Source organism: Moschus berezovskii, chromosome 11, assembly GCF_049115385.1.
Source record: "Moschus berezovskii isolate FMDL1 chromosome 11, NW_MosBer_1.0, whole genome shotgun sequence".
NCBI classification, from domain to species: Eukaryota; Metazoa; Chordata; class Mammalia; order Artiodactyla; family Moschidae; genus Moschus; species Moschus berezovskii.
Window position 1 is genome coordinate 93,603,079 of NC_142470.1, and position 25,072 is coordinate 93,628,150.

The 25,072-nt window shown below is 41.3% G+C and overlaps 1 protein-coding gene across 1 annotated transcript in view; it reads left to right on the forward strand.

The window, feature by feature from the left end:
- Positions 1 to 1,695: 1,695 nt before the first annotated feature.
- The window catches only part of NLRC4 (NLR family CARD domain containing 4), a 46,995-nt gene continuing 23,618 nt past the window's right edge, over positions 1,696 to 25,072 (forward strand). Inside the window, 6 exon segments of the mRNA XM_055400867.2 lie at positions 1,696 to 1,869; positions 12,750 to 12,875; positions 14,780 to 15,040; positions 15,943 to 16,936; positions 16,938 to 16,993; positions 16,996 to 17,796. Coding sequence (XP_055256842.2) covers position 12,875; positions 14,780 to 15,040; positions 15,943 to 16,936; positions 16,938 to 16,993; positions 16,996 to 17,796 — 2,113 coding nt within the window. The 5' untranslated portion in view covers positions 1,696 to 1,869; positions 12,750 to 12,874.

A 25,072-nucleotide genomic window follows, 5' to 3' on the forward strand; every position in this document is an offset into this window, starting at 1 on the left:
CAAAAGCATCAATTCTTCGGCGATCAGCTTTCTTCACAGTCCAACTCTCACATCCATACATGACCACAGGAAAAACCATTGCCTTGACTAGACAGACCTTGGTTGGCAAAGTAATGTCTCTGCTTTTTAATATGCTATCTAGGTTGGTCATAACTTTCCTTCCAAGGAGTAAGCATCTTTTAATTTCATGGCTGCAATCAGCATCTGCAGTGATTTTGGAGCCCCAAAAAATAAAGTCTGACACTGTTTCCACTGTTTCCCCATCTATTTCCCATGAAGTGATGGGACCAGATGCCATGATCTTCGTTTTCTGAATGTTGAGCTTCAAGCCAACATTTTCACTCTCCTCTTTCACTTTCCTCAAGAGACTTTTGAGTTCCTCTTCACTTTCTGCCATAAGGGTGGTGTCATCTGCATATCTGAGGTTATTGATATTTCTCCCAGCAATCTGGATTCCAGCTTCTGCTTCTTCCAGCCCAGTGTTCCTCATGATGTACTCTGCATATAAGTTAAATAAGCAGGGTGACAATATCCAACTTTTGACGCACTCCTTTTCCTATTTGGAACCAGTCTGTTGTTCCATGTACAGTTCTAACTGTTGCTTCCTGACCTGCATACAGGTTTCTCAAGAGGCAGGTCAGGTGGTCTGGGATTCCCATCTCTTTCAGAATGTTCCACAGTTTATTGTGATCCACACAGTCAAAGGCTTTGACATAGTCAATGAAGCAGAAATAGATGTTTTTCTGGAACTCTCTTGCTTTCTCCATGATCCAGCGGATATTGGCAATTTGATCTCTGGTGCCTCTGCCTTTTCTAAAACCTGCTTGAACATCTGGAAGTTCACGGTTCACATATTGCTGAAGCCTGGCTTGGAGAATTTTGAGCATGACTTTACTAGCGTGTGAGATGAGTGCAATTGTGTGGTAGTTTGAGCATTCTTTGGCATTGCCTTTCTTTGGGATTGGAATGAAAACTGACCTTTTCCAGTCCTGTGGCCACTGCTGAGTTTTCCAAATTTGCTGGCATATTGATTGCAGCACTTTCACAGCATCATCTTTCAGGATTTGAAATAGCTCAGCTGGAATTCCGTCACCTCCCCTAGCTTTGTTCATAGTGATGCTCTCTAAGGCCCACTTGACTTCACATTCCAAGATGTCTGGCTCTAGGTGAGTGATCACGCCATCGTGATTATCTTGGTCACGAGATGTTTTTTGTACAGTTCTTCTGTGTATTCTTGCCACCTCTTCTTAATATCTTCTGCTTCTGTTAGGTCCATACCATTTCTGTCCTTTATCGAGCCGATCTTTGCATGAAATGTTCCCTTGATATCTCTAATTTTCTTGACGAGATCTCTTGTTTTTCCTATTCTGTTGTTTTCCTCTATTTCTTTGCATTGATTGCTGAGGAAGGCTTTCTTATCTCTCCTTGCTATTCTTTGGAACTCTATGTTTTCATTTTAAGCTATAGAATAATAAACTAATAGCAACAGGACTCACATTTTGTGAATAAACAGGGAAAAAATGAGTACTTCTTTTCCTGATGTGAATTTCCAGCTTTGCATCTTTTAAGCTCATTTCACTTGTACTTAGACTCATCTTCTCTTTTTGAACTGGGAAGTTCATACTGTGTCCAAACCATTCTTACACTGCTTTGAAGAAAAAGAGGAACTTGTCAGTGTTTGCCCTTCTCTTACAATCCCCTGCCGGGAATGGAGAGACTTCAGACCTACAAGAACACCGGATTTTGCGATGAAATATAAAGCAAACAAAAAGATATTTTACTTTCATTTTTAGCCATACGATGAGAAACTTTTATTTTAAAAGTGTCTTTTGATCCATCATGCAGAGGGCAACCGGATTGCTCAGCCAGGTACTGTGGGGACAGAGAATGGGGTATTAAGTGGGTTTTGGAACCAAATATTTACATTTGGATTTACATTGATTTAAAGTTTGTTTCTGGTGGGTATGAAGACTTAACTCTAAAGAGGGCAGTGTTGCACGACTGGTTGGATTTGCAGCCAGGGAGACTTTAGCAGTCATGAGTCTGGTCTGCTGGGGTTTCATCCATTTTTTCAAAACTGAGGTTTAAACTAACTTTAAGTCAGAGGGGTGCATTTGTGTTTACTGTGAGACAAAGTGAGGGGAAAGACTTTGAAAATACTTTGGGGCTTTATAGATACAAAACCTACTCTCTTTCATAAGACTTCTGTTAGAGTTGGAAAAGTTCAGAGCTGAAAAGCTGTGGGGACACTGCTCAGTCCAACCACTCCCCTGAATTAGGAGAAAGCTGCTATCTAGACAGAGAAGTGAAGGATAGAGGACCCCTGTTATTGATAGGGTCTTTACAGACTTCATCTCAGTTAATCATCACAACCCTGGAGGAGAGAGGTGGAAAATGCAGAGAGACGTCAAGTGACTTGCTGTAGATTATGCAATAATTGTCTAAAGAATTGTCTAAAGATGGAATAGAACCCCATTTCCTGTCACTGTTCTAACAGTTCAGCGACCTTCTATAATACTAATTGCATTAGCCTGCTTTGGCTGCCATAACCAAATACCACAGACTGGGTGACTTCAACAACAGAAAGTTATTTTCTCACAATCCTGGAGCCCGGAAGTTCAAGGTAGACACAATGTTGGCAGGTCTGGCTTCTAAGGCTGCTCTCTTAACTTGCAGACGGCTGCCTTCTCCCTGTGTCCTCCCACGATCTCTCCTTGGGGCATGCATCTCTCAGGTCTCTCTTTGTGTGCCCAAATCTACTCTTCTTATAAGAACACCAGAAAGATTAGAGCTTCAGCATATGGATTTCAGGGGGGTGGGGTGAACACAATTAAGCCTGTAACATTAACAGTAACAATAATCTGTGAGATTGCTGGAATCTATTGGAGATCTAACTACATTCTAGACTAGAGCCTTTTTACTCGAAAGGGAGACAGATAATACCCACTGATCATCTCTGTGCCAACTGCTTTCCTGTTTAATTTTATTTATTTGTTTATGACTGTGCTGGCTCTTCGTTGCTGCGTGGGCTTATCTCTATTTGTGGTGAGTGGGGGCTGCTCTCCAGTTGCGGGACACTGGCTTCTCATTGCTATGGCTTCTCTTGTTGTAGAGCACAGGCTCTAGGGCTCTCAGGCATCAGTAGTTGAAGCACGTGGGCTCAGTAGTTGGCGGCTTCCGGGCTCTGGAGCACAGGCTCAATACTTGTGGCTTAGTTGCTCTATGGCATGTGGAATCTTGCTGGATCAGGGATCGAACCTGTGTCTCCTGTATTAGCAGGCAGATTTCAATTCACTGTATGACCAGGGAAGTCCTAACAGCTTCTTTCTAATTTTATCCATAAACTGTAGAATGCTCCATAGACATGAGTTTTATGGGGAAATTCAGTTATCTAAGGAACCCATGTAACCATTCTGAAGAAAATACCTATTTTTAGAATTAGTCTAAATATTATTTTCCAAAGCACAAATATAGGAAAAGGACTTCTTCTATGTAATTCAATTATTCTCTGGACATTTTGCTTCAGGGTGAGGGCTGGGGGTGTTCAGAGTCATAGCCAGGGCCCAAGGGAGCCAGCTGGTCACAGTCTTATTCTGGATGCCAGTGGGTAACAGAGTGGAGGACCTGAGCTTTGGACTGCAGGCAGCGTTTATTCTTGAGAGAAATAAGGAACAGGTCAACAGGCTCCGACTAGGTTTTCCAATCTAGTCACAGATTTCTCTGTGGGTAGGAAGACTCTCCAGTATCCAAATTGAATATGAATTTTTAACATCTTCAAAATCAGCTGAGATTCCTGCCTGATGATCCACGTAAAGTTTAATCACTTTTGGGGACAAGGTGACTGGATGGCTAACTTTGGGTCTAGTTTATTCTGTTTATATGTGAATATAAAAAACTTCTTGGCTCCTTCCTCTATCTTCTTCCTCTTTTTTCTGTTCTCACTTAAACTCTGACCCATTCAATGGAGGTCTGACACACGCTTTCTCCCAAGGGGCGTGTAGGAAGGGAAGGAAGAAACTATACAGCTGTTATCCTTTCTGTGTACCAGTCACTATCCCTTGATTGAGAATTCACAGCCTGTCAGTGCTAGAGCTGGAAATACCTCAATCCAGGCATCAAAATACAAAATGGGCCCTTGCTCACACTCAGGAGTTGTCCCAATCCTTGTTTTCAGGCTCCTTCCCCCATAGTTCTTACCCTGTGCAGTTTGCTCTGCCTAGAAATAGCCTTTCCCCTTTACAGCCTGGTAACTTTGGTTTTCTTCAAGAACAATTCAAAACTTACACTCTCCAGACAGAATTAAATATCCCTCCATGGAAGCCCTACTGACCTTCTAATTTTTATTGATTTCAATTTACAATAAGTAAGACATCACTACCCAGTGCCAAGATATATAAGCATCTGAAACAAAACTTTCATGAAAAAATATAGAATAGTTAGAGCATTCTGATAGTTTAAATTTTATTTCACTTTTTATTAATCATAACACACTTCAGTAGATATTAGTTCAGTACAGTCACTCAGTTGAGTCTGACTCTTTGCAACCCCATGAACCACAGCACTCCAGGCCTCCCTGTCCATCACCAACTCCTGGAGTTTACTCAAACTTATGTCCACTGAGTCAGTGATGCCATCCAACCATCTCATCCTCTGTCTTCCCCTTATCCTCCAGCATTCAGTCTTTCCCAGAATTAGGGTCTTTTCAAATGACTCAGCTCTTTGCATCAGGTGGCCAAAGTGTTGGAGTTTCAGCTTCAGCATCAGTCCTTCCAATGTATATTCAGGACTGATCGCCTTTAGGATGGACTGGTTGGATCTCCTTGCAGTCCAAGGGACTCTCAAGAGTCTTCTCCAACACTACAGTTCAAAAGCATCAATTCTTCAGCGCTCAGCTTTCTTTATAGTCCATTTCTCACATCCATACATGACTACTGGAATAAACATAGCCTTGACTAGACGGACCTTTGTTGGCAAAGTAATGGCTCTGTTTTTTAATATGCTGTCTAGGTTGATCATAACTTTCCTTCCAAGGAGTATGCGTCTTTTAATTTCATGGCTGTAATCACCATCTGCAGTGACTCTGGAGCCCAGAAAAATAAAGTCTGACACTGTTTCCACTGTTTCCCCATCTATTTGCCATGAAGTGATGGGACCAGTTGCCATGATCTTTGTTTTCTGAATGTTGAGCTTTAAGCTAACTTTTTCACTCTCCTCTTTCACTTTCATCAAGAGGCTCTTTAGTTCTGCTTCACCTTCTGACATAAGGGTGGTGTCATCTGCATATCTGAAGTTATTGATATTTCTCCCAGCAATCTTGATTCCAGCTTGTGCTCCTTCCAGCCCAGCATTCCTCATGATGTACTCTGCATATATGTTAAATAAGCAGGGTGACAATATACAGCCTTGACGTACTCCTTTTCCTATTTGGAACCAGTCTGTTGTTCCATGTTCAGTTCTAACTGTTGCTTCCTGACCTGCATACAGGTTTCTCAAGAGGCAGGTCAGGTGGTCTGGTATTCCCATCTTTTGAAGAGTTTTCCACAGTTTGTTGTGATCCACACAGTCAAAGGCTTTGGCATAGTCAATGAAGCAGAAATAGATGTTTTTCTGGAACACTCTTCCTTTTTTGATGATCCAGTGGATGTTGCCAGTTTGATCTCTGGTTCCTCTGCCTTTTCTAATACCAGCTTGAACATCTGGAAGTTCACGGTTCACATATTGCTGAAGCCTGGCTTGGAGAATTTTGAGCATTACTTTGCTAGCGTGTGAGATGAGTGCAATTCTGCGGCAGTTTGAGCATTCTTTGGCATTGCCTTTCTTTGGGATTGGAATGAAAACTGACCTTTTCCAGTCCTTTGGCCACTGCTGAATTTTCCAAATTTGCTGGCATATTGAGTGCAGCACTTTCACAGCATCATCTTTCAGGATTTGAAATAGCTCAACTGGAATTCCATCACCTCCACTAGCTTTGTTTGTAGTGATGCTTTCTAAGGCCCACTTGACTTCACATTCCAAGATGTCTGGCTCTAGGTGAGTGATCACAACATCGTGATTATCCGGGTTGTGAAAATCTTTTTTGTATAGTTCTTCTGTGTATTGTTGCCACTGCTTCTTAATATCTTCTGCTTCTGCTAGGTCCATACCACTTCTGTCATTTATTGAGCCCTTCTGTGCATGAAATGTTCCCTTGGTATATCTAATTTTCTTGAAGAGATCTCTAGTCTTTCCCATTCTATTGTTTTCCTCTATTTCTTTGCATTGATAGCTGAGGAAGGCTTTCTTATCTCTCCTTGCTATTCTTTGGAGCTCTCCATTAAAATAGGTATATCTTTCCTTTTCTTCTTTGCTTTTTGCTTCTCTCTTTTCACAGCTATTTGTAAGGCCTCCTCAGACAGCCATTTTGCTTTTTTGTATTTCTTTTTCTTGGGGATGGTCTTGGTCCCTGTCTCCTGTACAATGTCACAAACCTCCATCCATTGTTCATCAGGCACTGTCAGATCTAGTCCCTTAAACCTATTTCTTACTCTCTCTCTCTGCTAAGTCACTTCAGTTGTGTCCGACTCTGTGTGACCCTATAGACGGCAGCCCACCAGGCTCCCCATCCCTGGGATTCTCCAGGCAAGAACACCGGAGTGGGTTGCCATTTCCTTCTCCAATGTGTGAAAGTGAAAAGTGAAAGTGAAGTTGTTCAGTCATGTCTGACTTGTAGCGACCCCATGGATTGCAGCCTACCAGGCTCCTCCGTCCATGGGATTTTCCAGGCAAGAGTACTGGAGTGGTTTGCCATTGACTTCTCCTATTTCTCACTTCCACCATATAATTGTAAGGGATTTGATTGAGGTCATACCTGAATGGCCTAGTGGTTTTCTCTACTTTCTTCAATTTCAGTCTGAATTTGGCAATAAGGAGTTCATGATCAGAGGCACAATCAGCTCCCGGTGTTGTGTTTGCTGACTGTATAGAGCTTCTCCATCTTTGGCTGCAAAGAATATAATCAATCTGTTTTGGGGGTTGACCGTCTGGTGATGTCCATGTGTAGAGTCTTCTCTTGTGTTTTTAGAAGAGGGTGTTTGCTATGACCAGTGCATTTTCTTGGCAAAGCTCTATTAGCCTTTGCCCTGCTTCATTCTGTACTCCAAGGCCAAATTTGCCTGTTACTCCAGGTGTTTCTTGACTTCCTACTTTTGCATTCCAGTCCCCTATAATGAAAAGGGCATCTTTTTTGGGTGTTAGTTCTAGAAGGTCTTGTAGGTCTTCATAGACTCGTTCAACTTCAGCTTCTTCAGCATTACTGATCAGGGCATAGACTTGGAATACCGTGATATTGAATGGTTTGCCTTGGGAACGAACAGAGATCATTCTGTCATTTTTGAGATTGCCTCCCAGTAGTGCATTTCGGACTTTTTTGTTGACTATGATGGCTACTCCATGTCTTCTAAGGGATTCTTGCCCACAGTAGTAGATATAATGGTCATCCGAGTTAAATTCACCCATTCCAGTCCATTTTAATTCACTGATTCCTAGAATGTCTATGTTCACTCTTGTCCTCTCCTGTTTGACCACTTCCAATTTGCCTTGATTCATGGACCTAACATTCCAGGTTCCTATGCAATATTGCTCTTTACAGCATTGGACCTTGCTTCTATCACCAGTCACATCCACAACTGAGTGTTGTGTTGTTTTGGCTCCATCCCTTCATTCTTTCTGAAGTTAGTTCTCCACTGATCTCCAGTAGCATATTGAGCACCTACCGACCTGGGGAGTTCATCTTTCTGTGTCCTCTCTTTTTGTCTTTTCATACTGTTCATGGAGTTCTCAAGGCAAGAATAATGAAGTGGCTTGTCATTTCCTTCTCCAGTGGACCACATTTTGTCAGAACTCTCCACCATAACCCGTCCGTCTTGGGTGGCCCTACATGGCATGTCTCATAGTTTCATTGATATAGACAAGGCTGTGGTCCAAATGATTAGATTGGTTAGTTTTCTGTGATTGTGGTTTTCAATCTGTCTGCCTGCCCTCAGTTGATATCATGACTGAGTTCAGTAGTTTGAAAAATTGTCCTCAAGGACACTCTTTCATCCTTTGACAGCTTTTCTTGCTTCTCTCATCTCTGAAAGCCTCAGATGCTTGGCACTCCACACAGATGCACTGGGGTCGAGTTCTTTGGTGTCCCATACATTAGTCATCTAACAAGTTCCATTTTAATCTCATTTATTTGTCCAATGATGAAAAGTTCGGCCCTAAGAGCATGACTATTTGTATCTTAGCTGGTTCTTCCTCATATATTTGACATTCAAACAAATCATTTCAGACACCTCTCTCCTTTATATAATTTAATTTTTAATAATTTTTATAATTTAATTTTTAATATTAGTCATATGATAGGATTAATGATAGTAATGGCAGAAAGGAAACTCAGTGACAATTTTCTTTCTTTTTTAATTTAATGTGGCAAAATAAATGTAACATGATATTTACCATCTTAACCATTTTTAAAAAATAGACATTGGATTTTATTTTACTTGTTTATTTTTTGGCCACGCCACATGGATTGTAGGGTCTTAGTTCCTGGAACCAATGCCCCTGCAGTGGAAGCAGAGTCTTGACCACTGGACCACCAGAGAATTCCCCTATCTTAACCATTTTTAAGTGTACAGTTCAGTAGCAGTTATGTATATTCACACTGTGGTAGAATCTCCAGATCTTTTGCATATTACAAAATAGAAATTGTCTCCATTAAGCAAGACCGCCCCATTTCCACCCTCCCAACAGCTCATGGCAACCACCATTCTACTGGCTGCTTCTATGAATGTTTTGGCTACTCTAGACATTTCATGTAAGTTAAAGCACACAGTTTTCATCTTTTTAATGACTAGTTTATTTCAGTTAGCATCATGTCCTCAAATTTCAGCAATATTGTAGCGTATGACAGTAGCTTCCTTCCTTTCCTTGGGACAAGATAATCTCTAAGTCCATCCATGTTGCTGCAAATGGCATAATTTCATTCTTTTTTATGTCTGAGTAATATTCCATTGTATATATGTACTATAACTTCTCCATCCATTCCTCTGTTGATTTAGTTTTATGAAACCTAGGAATATTATTCAGTCATAAAGAAGAAGGAAATAATGCCATTTGAAGCAATATGAATGGATCTAGAGATTATCAGAGTGAAATAAGTCACACAGAGAAAGACAAATATCATAAGATACCACCCATATGTGGAATCTAATTTTTTAAAAAGAGATACAAATGAACTGATTTACAAAACAGAAACAGACTTACAGATAACGACAACAAACTTATGGTTCCCAAAAGGCAAATGTCGGGATAGCAGGGAGGGATATGTCAGGAGCTTGAGATGAACATACACACCAGAGGATCTTCCCAACCCAGGGATCAAACCCAGGTCTCCCACATTGCAGGCCGATTCTTTACTGTCGGAACTACCAGGGAAGTCCCAAACATTCACACACTACTATATGTAAGACAGATAACCAACAAGGACCTAACACCTAGCACAGGAGCTTCTACTCAATATTCTATGATAACCTGTATAAGAAAAGAATCTAAAAAAGAATGAATATGTGTATATGTATAACTGAATCACTTAGCTGTAGACCTGAAACTAACACAACATTGAAAATGAACTATACTCCAATAAAATTATAATATTTAAAAGTAAATAAATAAAATATGATTCCAGGTTTCAGGCATCAGTCCCAGTGTTCTGTGTCTTGCATAGCCATTTCTGCCCTGAGAAACAGAAATTATATAACTTGTTTTCTACTATGCAGACTAGGGAGGATTCACAAGTCTGGTCTGGTGAGCTTCCAGGAAATAAATTTTAAGTGTTTATATAAAGTTATTCACACTTTCTTGATCTAGAAGTTACACAGGAAACAGCAGAGAACTGACATAAACCAGGCTTTGAAGAGAGGGAACTCTTAAATGTAGGGAGAAGGGTTGAACTGTGACACCCCGTAGCATCCACAACTTGGAAAATAGGAGGTTTGATTCTAGGACTTAGGTGATTTAGAAGCTGCATCACTATTGATGTTCGCCATCATTTCCTGTTTCTCTGTTCTGATTGCTTTTGCTGTGTAATAAACTGCCCTAACTTGTCACAGTAAAAATAAAACAAAATAAAATAAATATGGGAATGCAAACAATTCTCAAAAAGAAAAAAACTGAAGAATTTACACTACCTGATTTCAAGACTTACTATCAGTTCAGTTCAGTTCAGTTCAGTCGCTCAGTCGTGTCCGACTCTCCACGACCCCATGAATCACAGCACGCCAGGCCTCCCTGTCCATCACCAACTCCGGGAGCTCACTCAGACTCAAGTCCACAGAGTTGGTGATGCCATCCAGCCATCTCATCCTCGGTCGTCCCCTTCTTCTCCCGCCCCCAACCCTTCCCAGCATCAGAGTAATCAAGACAGTGCGATATTGGCTTAAGGACAGACATAAATCAGTGGAACAGAATAGAGTCCAGAAATAGATTCACAAATTCAATGGGTAAAAGATATTCTTCTCAACCAATCGTGATGGAAACATTGTATATTCCTATGGGAAAAAAGTGAAACTCAACTCCTTATCTCACATCATAATCAAGAAAATTATCTCATGATGGATCAATGGGGATTTCCCTGCTGGTCTAGCAGTTAAGAGTCTGTATGCCAGTGTGGGGGACACAGCTTCAGTCCCTGGTCCAGGAAGTGAAATCACACACGCTGCAGAGCAACGAAGCCCATGCACCACAACTACTGAGCCCACAAGCTCTGGAGCCCACATGCCGCATAAGAGAAGCCACTGCTCCACGAAGCCCACGGATCACAACTCGAGAGGAGCCTCCGCTTGTGAAAACGAGGGAAAGCCCAGGAGGAACAACGAAGACCAGTGCAGCCAAAAAGAAGCAGACAAATAAATAAACGGGACCTAAATAAAATCTAAACTTACAAAACCTCTAGAAGAAAATTGGTGAAAATCTTTGAGGCTCAGGATGAGAACGATTTTGTTGATAGGACACAAAAAGCATGAATCAAAGAAGAAAACATTAGTAAGTTGGGCTTCATAAAAATAAAAATATTTTGCTCTTCAAAAGATGCAGAATAATAAAAGGCAAACCGTTGTACCAATCATAATTTTTATTTTCCATATTTTATGGAAAAAGAAACATATGTTTATAAAGATACTTGTTCATGTATGTTCATAGAAGCTTCATTTATGACAGCCCCAAACTGGAAAAAAACCAAATGTCTATCAACAGAACTAATTGGTAAATGGATCTTTTCCAACAGTGAAATACCACTCAGCCATTTAAAAAGGACTGAACTATCAACACCTGCAAACAATAAGGCAAAATTTAACAGCACAATAGTAAGTGAAAGGAGCCAGACACAAGAATAACACTACATTTGTCCATTTACATGAACTTCTAGAACAGGCAGGGGGTTCCCAGGTGGCTCAGTGGTAAAAGAATCTGCCTGCCAATGCAGGAGACTCAGGAGATGTGGGTTCCAACCTTGGGTCGGGAAGATCCCCTGAAGGAGGAAATGGCCACCCATTCTAGTATTCTTGCCTGGAAAATCCTACAGACAGAGGATATCGGTGGGCTACAGTCCATAGAGTCGCAAAGAGTTGGACACAACTGAGCATACATGTTGCCCTAATGGTCTGGTAGCAAGCAATAAGAATGAAGACAGAACACGAAATCTGGTGCAATGGGTCAAGGGACCTGCAGCCTCTATTGGACTGAGTTGCAGAGTCCACTCTGAGTCCAGGTTTTATTCCTAATTGCAGACTACAAGACTTTCTTTGATCTTATCTTTCTCAAGACACTACACAGACATAGTCCAGATCTCCTTGTTTTCACCCCAGGCCTTTCCCTTCTCAGCTAGTCTTGGGAACAATTAGCAAGTGTGTAGGCAGTGTTCATGCCTGACGCTGACCCGGTGTTCCAAGGTCCATGCTTTCATGATCCCAGTCATACTCCCTTCTGGGTCTGGTCTTGGGGTTTGTAACAGGGCAATTATTTTAAGAAAAACATTAAAGATAATCATTTACACAGTTTCTTAATATATGCTATTTTACCAGGTGCTATTTCTGTGAAATTTCTCAAGGCTATGAAAGTACATTATTAGGAATTCCCACTACACACACACACACGTGCTAGAACAGGCAGAAGTAATTTATAGTTCAAGAAATCAGATCAGTGGTTGCTTTGATGGGGACTATAAAGAGGCACAAGGGAACTTTCTGCACTGATGGGAATTTTCTAAATCTTGACTGGGGTAAAATTAACTTTGGTGTGTACATTTGTGAAAGTTCCTTGTATTTTATTGTGTGTGAAGTATACGTCAAAGAGATTGATTTTTTTAAACGAGGCAGTTTTGGGACTCCCCTGGTGATCCAGTGGTTAAGATTTTGCCTTCCAGTGCAGGGAGTGTGGGTTCAATCCCTGGTCAGGGAGCTAAGACCCCATATGCCTCATGGCCAAAGAACCAAAACATAAAATAGAAACAATGTTGTAACAAATTCAGTAAAGACTACAAAAATGGTCCACATCAAAAAATCTTAAGAAAAAATGAAGCAGTTTAATACTTAACTGGTACAGAAAGGTCTCAAAAACATTAGTAAATGAAAAAAACAGATGTCAAACATTATGTAATCTGTGTTCTTCTTGGTGTGGGAAAAAAGCAAATGAAAGTGACAGTGGTTGCTTCCTGATAGTTTCTGTCTTGTTAGTTTTACAGAATGAGGAGCCATTTTACAGAAAGAAGAGGATAATATTTGAGTCATATTTGATTTCTCCATTTGGAAATAATATTGTCTTTTAGATACAGAAAGCCGAGAAGTTTTTATTCAGAAAAAGTAAGTATACTAGAAATCAAATCTGCCTGATTACATAGTGTGCTTTCAAATATGGGTGGTATTGAATAGAAAAATCAATTTATGCCTTCCTTTGATCAGTTATATATGGAATTCCCATCATATATTCTTCTGTGATTTGGAGAATTCAGTTATAAATATGGTGGCCTTTGATAAATGGCAGAACCACAGATAAGCCACAAAGAGTGATGGTTTTAAAATATTGGTCCCCTGCCATCACCTGCTCCAGCTTACCCTCCTGGTCAGACAGTACAGAAATCTGTCAATATTACTGTGAAGAAACATTGTGTAGATCTAAGTGGCAACCAAGATATAACTCTTTCCACCCTGATGACCATGTCTAGAGTATGCTGTCCAATGTAGTTAGTAGCAAGTAGCCGTATATGTCTATTTAAAATGTGAATTTAAATAAACAAAAATTAAATAAAATTTAAAATTCAGTCACACAGTCCCGCAAGCCACATTTCAACTGCTCAATAGCCACATGTGACTAATGGCTCCACTACTAGACAGAACAAATATAGAACATGTGCACCATTGCAGAAAATGTGGTGACATTCCAGCTGAGGTTAACAGTCGGGATCAGCGACAGAGACAAGGGGGACCTTGGATGGGACCCTGGAGGTCTGAGCACCTTAGGATGCAGTTCAGATCAGAGAGGCCTTGGGGTCTTTGGGAGCAGAGATCCGCTTGGATTTGTCGAGAAAGATTTGAAAAGCAGGAGCAGCCTAGTCCGGGAAAAAAGTAACGCAGACAATGTCTGACAGTACGACAACAGAGAGACATTTCTCAGAGCTGGCAGGGACTGCCTGGGAGAGTTAGATCTTGGCAAGTCAGACATGAGACAGCTTTTCCAGGGAACCTCACCATGAGAGATGAGAGTTTTGCAGTGATACTCCAGAAAACACCAAATTTCACTGAAGATAAAATGTGCTACTCCTTTGAGTGGTGGCAACAGAATAATGGCTAACAATAGAGCTAACATTTATTGAGCTATTACTTTCTATGAAATACTATACATGAATTCTCATTACAACTTCATAAGTAACTTCTCAACTCCATTGTGCAGATAAGGAACCAATGGTATACTGGAGCTGGTTCTTACTGTTTTATGAGACCTGATTGCTGAATGTTTATGCTTTATGTTAGCTGGCTGACATACACTGTTAGCTGGAAATTGGCCACAGTGGGAATATTTATAATGTGCACATCGGTATGTGCTATGAATTTGGGCCTTTACCCTCAGAGAGACAGTGTTTTCAACAGTTAGCAGCACAGCACTGAAACAGGCTCAGAGAGGCTTAGCAACTTGCCAAGGCTCCCCTGTTGGCTCAGATAGTAAAGAATCTGTCTGCCAATGCAGGAAACCTGGGTTTGATCCCTGGGTTGGAAGATTCCCTGGAGAAGGAAATGACTACCCACTCCAGTGCTTTTGCCTGGAGAATTCCATGGACAGAGGAGCCTGGTGGGCTACCATCCATGGGGTCACAAAGAGTCAGACACGACTGAGCAATTAACACTTTCACTTTTTCAAGGTTGCACAGATGGTAGCAACTGGCAGATTGTATGCCAGTCTCCTTGTTTGAAAGCCCAACATCTTACCCCTCTGACCTTATTCTTGTACAGTGAGGACAAGATTACTCACTTTACTTTGTTATCAGAGAAGAAAACATCTTGTTCACCAAGGACTCTGATGTTAGGAATGAGGGACTTTACAGAGCCCTGCTTGAAGGCCTGAATTCAAGCATTCGGTATTCCCATAATTCAAGATAGGTCCAGAGGAGGTGGGGGCGGGGGGACGAATGACCCTAATGCTCTGGCAACATGATGCTAGTATACATATTTTGTATAAATGAATACATGTATATTTCCCCTCACTCCCTCAGTGAATTTCATAAAGGAGAACAGTCAAGTTCTCATTCAAAGGATGGGAATGACTGTGATTAAGCAAATTTTGGATGAGCTATTTGTATGGAATGTTATGAATTATGAAGAAGTAAATGTCATTTGCTGCGAGAAGTTTGAGCAGGACGCTGCGAGAGGGGTCATTCACATGATTCTGAAGAAGGGTTCAGAAGCCTGTAACCTCTTTCTTAAATCCCTTGAAAAGTGAAACTATCCTCTGTTTCGGGAATTGCATGGACTAAGTAAGTATCAGTTTGCTTTTATATGCTCTACAAATAGAATAAACCACGAAGAAGATCCATAATCCTCATGACAGAGCCTCTGCTCTCCTCCCTTTTCATACGCCTGGGCTGTGAGCTTTGGTCACATTCAGGAAAAGCTCAGACACACTCAGGAAAAAGAAAAACACTCCTACTAGATTACTTGATGGTGAAGCCAAATAAGAAACTCCAAGGTCAGGGAATAGTGATTTAGCATAGTCTGACTTCAGAGTCAAACTGGATAATGAAGGTACTTAAGTAGTCAATACAGGGACTCACCTGGCAGTTCAGTGGAAGTTCACACTTCCACTGCAAGGGGCACACGTTTGATCCCTGGTCAGGGAACTAAGATCCGTCATGCCAAGTGTCCACACCCCTAGAAAAGAGAAGTCAATGCAGTAGTAGTTTTCAACATTACTCAATCTGGCGAGGACCATCTTTGGACAAGTGACCCCGTGACTACCTACTCTGACCCAAGCAGCATGCTAAACAGAGCCTGATTGACTAAAGAAGCATGATTCTGCTTTTCATGAAATATAATCAAGGTTAACTCTTGATTTGTTGAGCGCCACCCCAGACCATCATTCTAAGCCATTTCCCCACTAGTCTCATGTACTTTCCTTATCCCAAACACTGGCTCCTCTCCTTTCCAATCAGCTGCTACAAAGTTTGGTGGTGGAAATGAAGATACAGAAGGGGAATGAGGGTAAAGGGTAACAGGGAAAAGCAGGAGTAAACATCTGAAACACTTTCTGCCAGCTTAGAACTGGGGAAGGAGAGTAAAGTCAGATTCTCAACACCACCCCTTCCTTCCTCCTCCTGAACACTAAGTTCTGGGGAGACGCAGAACTGGGTCCTTTTTAACCTCACCTCTTCTCTAACAGGTCTTTTTCATCAGATGTCAGAAGAAGACTTAGATGATTTGGCTCAGGAATTACAGTACTTCTATCAGAGCCCATCTTTTCTCAACTTCTATCCCCTGGGTGAGGATATTGACATCATGTTTAATTTGAAAAGCACCTTCACAGAACCGGTGCTATGGAAGAAGGACCAACACCATCACCGCCTGGAGCAGCTGACCCTGAGTGGCCTGCTGGACACTCTTCAGAGTCCCTGCATCATCGAGGGGGAATCGGGCAAAGGGAAGTCTACCCTGCTGCAGCGAATCGCCATGCTCTGGGCCTCCGGAGAGTGCCAGGCTCTCACCAAGTTCAAATTAGTCTTCTTTCTTCGTCTGAGCAGGGCCCAGGGTGGACTCTTCGAAACCCTTTGTGACCAGCTCCTGGATATACCTGATGTGATCAGTAAGCAGACTTTCATGGCCAAGCTGCTGAAGTTACGGCAGAGGGTTCTTTTTCTCCTTGATGGCTATAATGAATTCAAGGCCCAGAACTGCCCAGAAATTGAAGCCCTGATAAAGGAAAACCAGCGCTTCAAGAATATGGTTATCGTCACCACCACCACGGAGAGCCTGAGGCACATCCGGCAGTCTGGGGCACTGATCGCCGAGGTGGGGGACATGACTGAGAGCGGAGCCCAGGCTCTCATCCAACAAGTGCTGAGAAAGGAGTTTGCCGAAGGCTTGTTGCTCCAAATTCAGAAATCCAGGTGCCTGAGGAATCTGATGAAGACCCCGCTCTTTGTGGTCATCACTTGTGCAATCCAGATGGGGAAGAGTGAGTTCCACTCTCACACACAAACCACGCTGTTCTGTGCCTTCTATGATCTGCTAATAAATAAAAACAGGCACAAACGTAAAGGGCTGGCTCCAAGGGAAGTCACTCAGAGTTTGGACCACTGTGGAGACCTAGCTCTGGAGGGTGTGTTCTCCCGCAGGTTTGATTTCGAACCAGATGACTTGTCCAGTGTGAATGAGGATGACAACAGGACTCCTCTGTAAATACACAGCTCAACGGTTCAAGCCCAAGTATAAATTCTTTACAGCAACCTGCTCCTGTACACGTGCGGCTCATCTGCTGAAGCCACCCGGACTGTTCTGAAACACTTGTCATCAGTGTGTCAACATGGCAGTCTCCTTGGGCTTTCTGTCACCAAGAGGCCTCTCTGGAGGCAGGAATCTATGCAAAATATGAAAAGCACCACTGTGCAGGAAATTCTGAAAGCCATAAACATCAATTCCTTTACAGAGTGTGGAATCAACTTATTCCAGGAGAATGTATCCACATCTAGCCCGAGCAAAGAATTTGAAGCTTTCTTTCGTGGTAAAAGCTTATATATCAACTCAGAGAATATCCCTGACTACTTATTTGACTTCTTTGAAGACTTGCCTAACTGTGCAAGTGCTCTGGACTTCGTTAAACTGGACTTCTATGGGGGGGCTGTGGCTTCGTGGGACAAGACCACAGAAGACACAAGCAGGACCGAGGATCAAGAGTTCTCAGGAACCTACATTCCCAGCAGGGCTGTGTCTTTGTTCTTCAACTAGAAGCAGGAGTTCAAGACCTTGGAAGTCACACTCCGGGATTTCTGCAAGTTGAGTAAGAAAGATATCAAATATCTGGAGAAAATATTCAGCTCAGCTAAAAGCCTCAGGTTGCACATTAAGAGATGTGTCGGAATGGCTGGAAGCCTCAGTTCAGTCCTCAGCACCTGTAAGACCATTCATTCCCTCATAGTGGAAGCCAGTCCCCTCACCCTAGAAGACGAGCAGCATATCACATCTGTGACAAACCTGCAGACCTTGGGTGTTCATGACCTACAGATTCAACGGCTGCCAGGTATTGTGAACACCAGCAGTTTAAGCTATAATCCAACCTGGTTATTTATTGCAGAAATATTAGCTATCATTTGTTTTGCTTGAACTTTTCCAATAGTTTCTACCAGGAGTCAGGACTTAGAATGGAAGTGGGAGGGTTTGGGAGAGAGCTCCTTGCTAGGGGAAGGTTGTCAGGTTGGGAGGCCCTAGGGTGGATTCCCAGAACTGAAGCCCTATAGCCTGACTGCATAGCTATGTGGTAGTGTGTATGGTGGTGTGTGAGTGTGTGTGTGTATGTAGATGTGTGTGTGTGTGTGTGTATACAGTAGGTTAAGCTTGTTTTCTGTGACCCCTCCATCTTGTCAGCATATCTGTCTCAACTCAACACTCACTGCTTTCCTACCAAGTAGCACCTGTCCTTCTTTGAAGTCAGGGAGGAAAACCACCCATTAATTGATCACCTGCAGAAGCTAGTGGCCAGTCATGTCACTAGACTCTTAACTAGGACATTGCAGCACATACCCAGTTCCACCTCCACCCCAAGTATCATTCATTTTGAAAGAAAATTTTGGGAACAGGTTTTGTCTAACATGAAGAAATTCGAGACATCAGACACAATACATATCTTTCTGGGTAAAGGGGAGTTTTCCCCAAATTCAAAATAACACTAAGGGTGAGGGTTACCTGTGTAGACCCTTACCTGTGTAGACAAGCCACACCTGTGTAGACCCCTCCTGTTGACCAGAGCAGGGGCTGCTGAGTTCTGTGTAGTTATGGGTCGACAGGAGCCTTGCTTTATGTGACTGTAATCTGAGATTGGTTTTCATCTGCAAAAGATTTCCCTTTTGGCTCTGCCTCACTTGTCACCATGTAGGGGATAAGCTTTGCAACCTTCTACTCAATGCAAGAATCCCTTCTATGAGGTTCTGGATAGTTACTCAGACTATTAGACTACCTTCTGTGTTAGAAGGCTTACCGTCTCCTCTTGATGGCAATTCCTTTGAGCCAATTTGGCAAACTGGTCACTTACAGGCTGAATTTGATCTACATATAATTAAAAATTTTCTTTTTAATGTTGGCCAATATTTTGTTCTTAATATTTAAAATTTTTTGAGTAAGGTCCAAATTATAAAATAATCTATAATGAAGAGTCTCCTTCCTTCCCCTCTCCCCTCACAATGATTCTTTTCCTTGAAGGAGCTGTCACCATTTTGAAGTTGGGAGATGTCATATGAAAATATAGGATTCTCATTTCTCTTGAAAATTACAGACGTGACAACTGCACTTGGTAACAACTGGCTAGCGCTTCATGGTCTGATCCTATGCTCTTTGGACAAGACAGATAATCTCCAGTAAGACACAGCGGTCACCTGTTCTACTTCTTGTAATAACATCATCTCTCTCACCGTCTCTGACATTTGAGTTTGTAATCAGCACTTATTTTTTCTTACCGCTAGGATCTAGTCACTACTGAAGGGCATGTAGGTTATTTTCAGCTTGGGCAATTATAAGTAAAGCTACTGTAAACATTATTACGCAAGTTTTTGTGTAAAAATAAGTTTTCAATTCACTTGGGTAAATATTGAGTGCTGGAACTGCTGAGCCATATGACAAGTGCTTGTTTAACTTTTGAAGAAACTTCCCAGCTATTTTCCACTGTGTACCTTTTACATTTTCAGTAGCAATACATGAGAATTTTAGTTGTTCCACATTCTCACTGGCACTTAGTATTCTTTCTATTTTTCTCTTTTTTTTCATTTTATAATAATTAAAAAAATGAAACAACAATACCAAGTGCTGCTGAGGATATGGAGAAACTAGAACTCTACACATAGTGTTATCTCATCAGAGTTGGCTGGTAAAAGTTGAAAATTTTTCATGTGCTTATTTGCCAACTTAGTGAAATGTCTGTTCAAGTTTTTACCCACTCTTAATTGGGTTAATTTGTTTTCTTAGTGTTGAGTTTTAAGTGTTTTTTTTAATACATTCTGGATACAAGTCCTTTGTCAGATAAGTGATTTGAAAATATTTTCTCCCAATCTGTGGTCTTTTCATTCTTTAACAGTGTCTTTCATAGGACAAAAGTTTTATTGCCGTCCACTTTTTCTCTTTGTGAATCATGCTTTTGGAGTCATGTCTAAGAACTCTTTGCATAACCCCAGGTCAACATGATTTTTTCCATATTTTCCTTTGAAGTTTTACGTTTAACATTTAGATCTCTGATGCACTTTGAGTTAACATTTGTGTAAAGTGTTAAGTTTAGATCAAGGTTCATTTTTCTTCCCTATGGATATCCAGTTATTCTGTTTATTGAAATGACAATTCTTTCATGTTTGAATAACCTTTTATCTTTGCCCAAATTATTTGGCTATAGTTGTATGGGTGTAATTCTGAATACTATTTTCCATTGATCTTTCATTTGCCAATACCCAGGCCTATTTCTTGTCAATACTCCATTGTCTTAATAACTTTTGCTTTATAGTAAGTCATAAAATTAGGTAGTATTATTCCTCCAAATTACTTTTTCTTTTTCTAAAAAATTACAAAATATTCCAGTTCCTTTGTTTTCCATATAAATTTTAGAATCACTTTTTTTTTTTTGGCTAGGGCTCATAGCCTGTGGGATCTTAGTTCCTCAACCAGGGACTGAATCTGAGCCCTCGGTAGTGAAAACATAGAGTTCTAACCACTAGACCGGCAGTGAATTCCAAAGAATCACATTTATATAGTCAAAAATTCTTCCTGGGATCTTGGTTGGAATTACATTGATCTATAGACTAATTTGGGGCTCTCCAGGTGGGGCAAGTGGACTGTCTCAATGCAAGAGACGTAAGAGACACTGGTTTGATCCTTGGGTCCAGAAGACCCCCTGGAGGAGGGCATGGAACCCACTTTAGTCTTCTTACCTGGAGAATTCCATGGACAGAGGAGCTTGGAGGGCTACAGTCATAGCATCATGAAGAGTGAGATATGACTGAAGTAACTTGGCATACACATGCATAGACTAATTTAGAGAGAACTGACATAATTTTTATGTTGAATATTTCAACCTATGACCATGGTTTCTCTTTCCATTTATTTAGATTTTTCTTAATTTTTTTTCATTATTTTGAATTTTTCATCATGTTGATCCTGTATATGTTTTATTAGATTTATACTTTTCACATTCTAGTGGAGCTATTGTAAAATGGTATTTTAAAAAATCAGGTTACTGGGATTTCCCTGGTGGTCCAGTGGCTAAGATTCCTTGCTCCCAATGCAGGGGGACTGGGTTCAATCCCAGGTAATGGAACTAGATCCCAAGTGCCACAACTAGGAGTCTCCTGGTTGCAATGAAGATCAAGATCCCTTATGCTGCAACTAAGACCTGGTGAAGCCAAATATAAATAAATAAATATTTTTTAAAAATCTGGTTACCAATTATTTATTGCTACTACAGAAATTCAGTTTAGTTCAGTCACTCAGTCATGTTCGACCATTTGTGACCCCATGGACTACAGCACACCAGGCTTCCCTGTCCAACACCAACTCGCAGAGCTTGCTCAAACTCATGTCCATTGAGTCAGTGATGCCATCCAACCATCTCATCCTCTGTCATCCCCTTCTCCTCCTGCCTTCAATCTTTTCCAGCATCAGGGTCTTTTCAAATGAGTCAGGACTTCACATCAGGTGGCCAAGGTATGGAAGCTTCTGTTTCAGCATCAGTCTTTCCAATGAATATTGAGGAATGATTTCCTTTAGGATGGACTGGTTTGATCTCCTTGTAGTCCAAGGGACTTTCAAGAGTCTTATCCAACACCACAGTTCAAAAAAAGCAATTCTTCGGCGCTCAGCTTTCTTTATAGTCCAACTCTCACATCCATACATGACTACTGGAAAAACCATAGCTTTGACTAGATGGACCTTTGTTGGCAAAGTAATGTCTCTGCTTTTTAATATGCTATCTAGGTTGGTCATAGCTTTTCTTCCAAGGAGTAAGCATCTTTTAATTTCATGGCTACAGTCACCATCAGCAGTGATTTTGGACACCCCAAAAATAAAGTCTGTCACTGTTTTCACTGTTTCCCCATCCATTTGCCATGAAGTGATGGGACCTGAGGCCATGATATTTGTTTTCTGAATGTTGGGTTTTAAGGAACTTTTCCACTCTCCTCTTTCACTTTTATTAAGAGACTCTTTATTTCTTCTTTGCTTTCTGCCATAACGGTGGTGTCATCTGCATATCTGAAGTTACTGATATTTCTCCTGGCATCTTGATTCCAGCTTGTGCTTCATCCAGTCCAGCATTTCACATGATGTACTCTGCATATAAGTTAAATAAACAGGGTGACAGTATACAGCCTTGACATACTCCTTTCCCAGTTTGGAACCAGTCTGTTGTTCCATGTCCAGTTCCACCTATTGCTTCTTGACCTGCATACAGGTTTCTCAGGAGGCAGGTCAGGTGGTCTGGTGTTCCCATCTCTTTCAGAATTTTTCAGTTTGTTGCAGTTCACACAGCTGAAAGCTTTGACATAGTCAATAAAGCAGAAGCAGATGTTTTTCAGGAACTCTCTTGCTTTTTCGATGATCCAATGGATGTTGGCAATTTGATCTGTGGTTCCTCTGGCTTTTCTAAACCAACTTAAACATCTGGAAGTTCACGGTTCACATTCTGCTGAAGCCTGGCTTGGAGAATTTTGAGCATTTCTTTGCAAGCGTGTGAGATGAGTGCAATTCTGCGGTAGTTTGAGCATTCTTTGGCATTGCCTTTAAACTGACCTTTTCCAGTCCTGTGGCCACTGCTGAGTTTTCCAAATTTGCTGGCTTATTGAGTGCAGCACTTTCACAGCATCATCTTTTAGGATTTGAAATACCTCAACTGGAATTCCATCACCTCTACCAGCTTTGTTCCTAGTAATACTTCCTAAGGCCCACTTGACTTTGCATTCCAGGATATCTGGCTCTAGGTGAGTGATCACACTGTCATGGTTATCTGGGTCATGAAGATCTTTTTTTGTATAGTTCTTCTGTTTAGTGTTGCCACCACTTCTTAATATCTTCTGCTTCTGGTAGGTCCATACCATTTCTGTCCTTTATTGTGCCCATCTTTGCATGAAATCTCTAATTTTCTTGAAGAGATCTCTAGTCTTTCCCATTCTATTGTTTTCTATTTCTTTGCATTGATCACTGAGGACGGCTTTCTTATCTTTCCTTGCTATTCCTTGGAACTCTCCATTCAAATGGGTATCTCTTTCCTCTTCTCCTTTGCATTTAGCTTCTCTTCTTTTCTCAACTATTTGTAAGGCCTCCTCAGACAACCATTTTGCCTTTTTTGCATTTCTTTTTACTGGGGATGGTCTTGATCACTGCTTCCTGTACAATGCCACGAACCTCCATCCATAGTTCTTCAGGCACTTTATCAGATATAATCCCTTGAATCTATTTGTCACTTCCACTGTATAATCATATGGGATTTGATTGAGGTCATACCTGAATGGTCTAGTGGTTTTCCCTACTTTCTTCAACTTAAGTCTGAATTTGGCAATAAGGGGTTCATGATTTGAGCCACAGTCAGCTCCCAGTCTCATTTCTGCTGACTGTATAGAGCTTCTCCATCTTTGTCTGCAAAGAATATAATCAATCTGATTTTGGTATTGACCATCTGGTTATGTTCATGTGCAGAGTCTTCTCTTGTGTTGATAGAAGAGAGTGTTTGCTATGACCAGTGCGTTCTCTTTGCAAAACTCTGTTAGCCTTTGCTTGGCTTCATTTTGTACTCCAAGGCCAAAATTGCCTGTTATTCCAGGTATCTCCTGACTTCCTACTTTTGCATTCCAGTCACCTAAAATGAAAAGGACATCCTTTTTGGGTGTTAGTTCTAGAAGGTCTTGCAGGTCTTCATAGAACCACTGTTCAACTTCAGCTTCTTCAGCATTACTGGTTGAAGCATAGACTTGGATCACTGTGATATTGAATGGTTTGCCTTGAAAACGAACAGAGATCATTCTGTCGTGTTTGAGATTGCACCCAAGAACTGCATTTTAGACTTTTGTTGACCATGAGGGCTACTCTATTTCTGCTAATGGATTCTTGCCCACAGTAGTAGATATAATGGTCATCTGAGTTAAATTCACTCATTCCAGTCCATTTTAGTTCACTGATTCCTAAAATGTCGATGTTCACTCTTGCCATCTCCTGTTAGACCACTTCCAATTTACCCTGATTCATGGACTTAACATTCTAGGTTCCTATGCAATATTGCTCTTTACAGTATCGACTTTACTTCCATCACCAGTCATATCCACAACTGGGCGTTGCTTTTGCTTTGGCTTCATCCCTTCATTCTTTCTGGAGTTATTTCTCCACTCTTCTCCAGTAGCATACTGGGTACCTACTGACCTGGGGAGTTCATCTTTCAGTGTCCTATCTTTTTGCCTTTTCATACTGTTCATGGGGTTCTCAAGGCAGGAATACTGAAGTGGCTTGTCATTCCCTTCTCCAGTAGACCATGTTTTGTCAGAACTCTCCACCATGATCCGTCCATATTGGGTGGCCCTATATGGCGTGGCTCATAGTTTGATTGAGTTAGACAAGGCTGTGGTCCATAGGATCAGTTTGATTAGTTTTCTGTGATTTTGGTTTTCATTCTGTCTGCCCTCTGACAGATAAGGATAAGAGGCATATGGAAGCTTGACTGTGGGGGAAACTGGGTTTTGTTATGATAGGCGGGGCCATGCTCAGGAAATCTTTAATTCAATTTTTGTTGGTGGGCAGGGCTGTGTCCCCTCCCTGTTTGACCTGAGACCAAACTATGCTGGAGGTGATGAAGATAACGGCGACCTCCTTCAAAAGTTCCCATGCTCGCACTGCCACAGTCAGTGCCCCCGACCCTGCAGCAGAAATACAATCGATTTTTGTGTGTGTTGATACTGTACTCTGTATCTATGATAAACTTATTTCATGTCCCCTCCAAAAAGAATATTTTTATTTCTTCCATTCCAATTTGTATACTTTTTATTTCATTGTTTTGCCTTATTGCACTGATTATGACTTGCAGTAAATAGTGTTGAACAGAAGAGATGAGAGTGAACATCCTCCCTTGTTTCTGATCTTAGGGAGAAGGTATTCAGACTTTCACTATTAAGTATTACATTCATTAATTGTTGTTTTTTGTTTTTTTTAAGATGCCTTTTATCAGGTTGAGGAAGTTTCCTTCTATTCCTTGGTGGCTGAGAGTTTTACTCATGAATTCAGTTCAGTTCAGTTCAGTTCAGTTCTTTTGCTCAGGCGTGTCCGACTCTCCGCGACCCCATGAA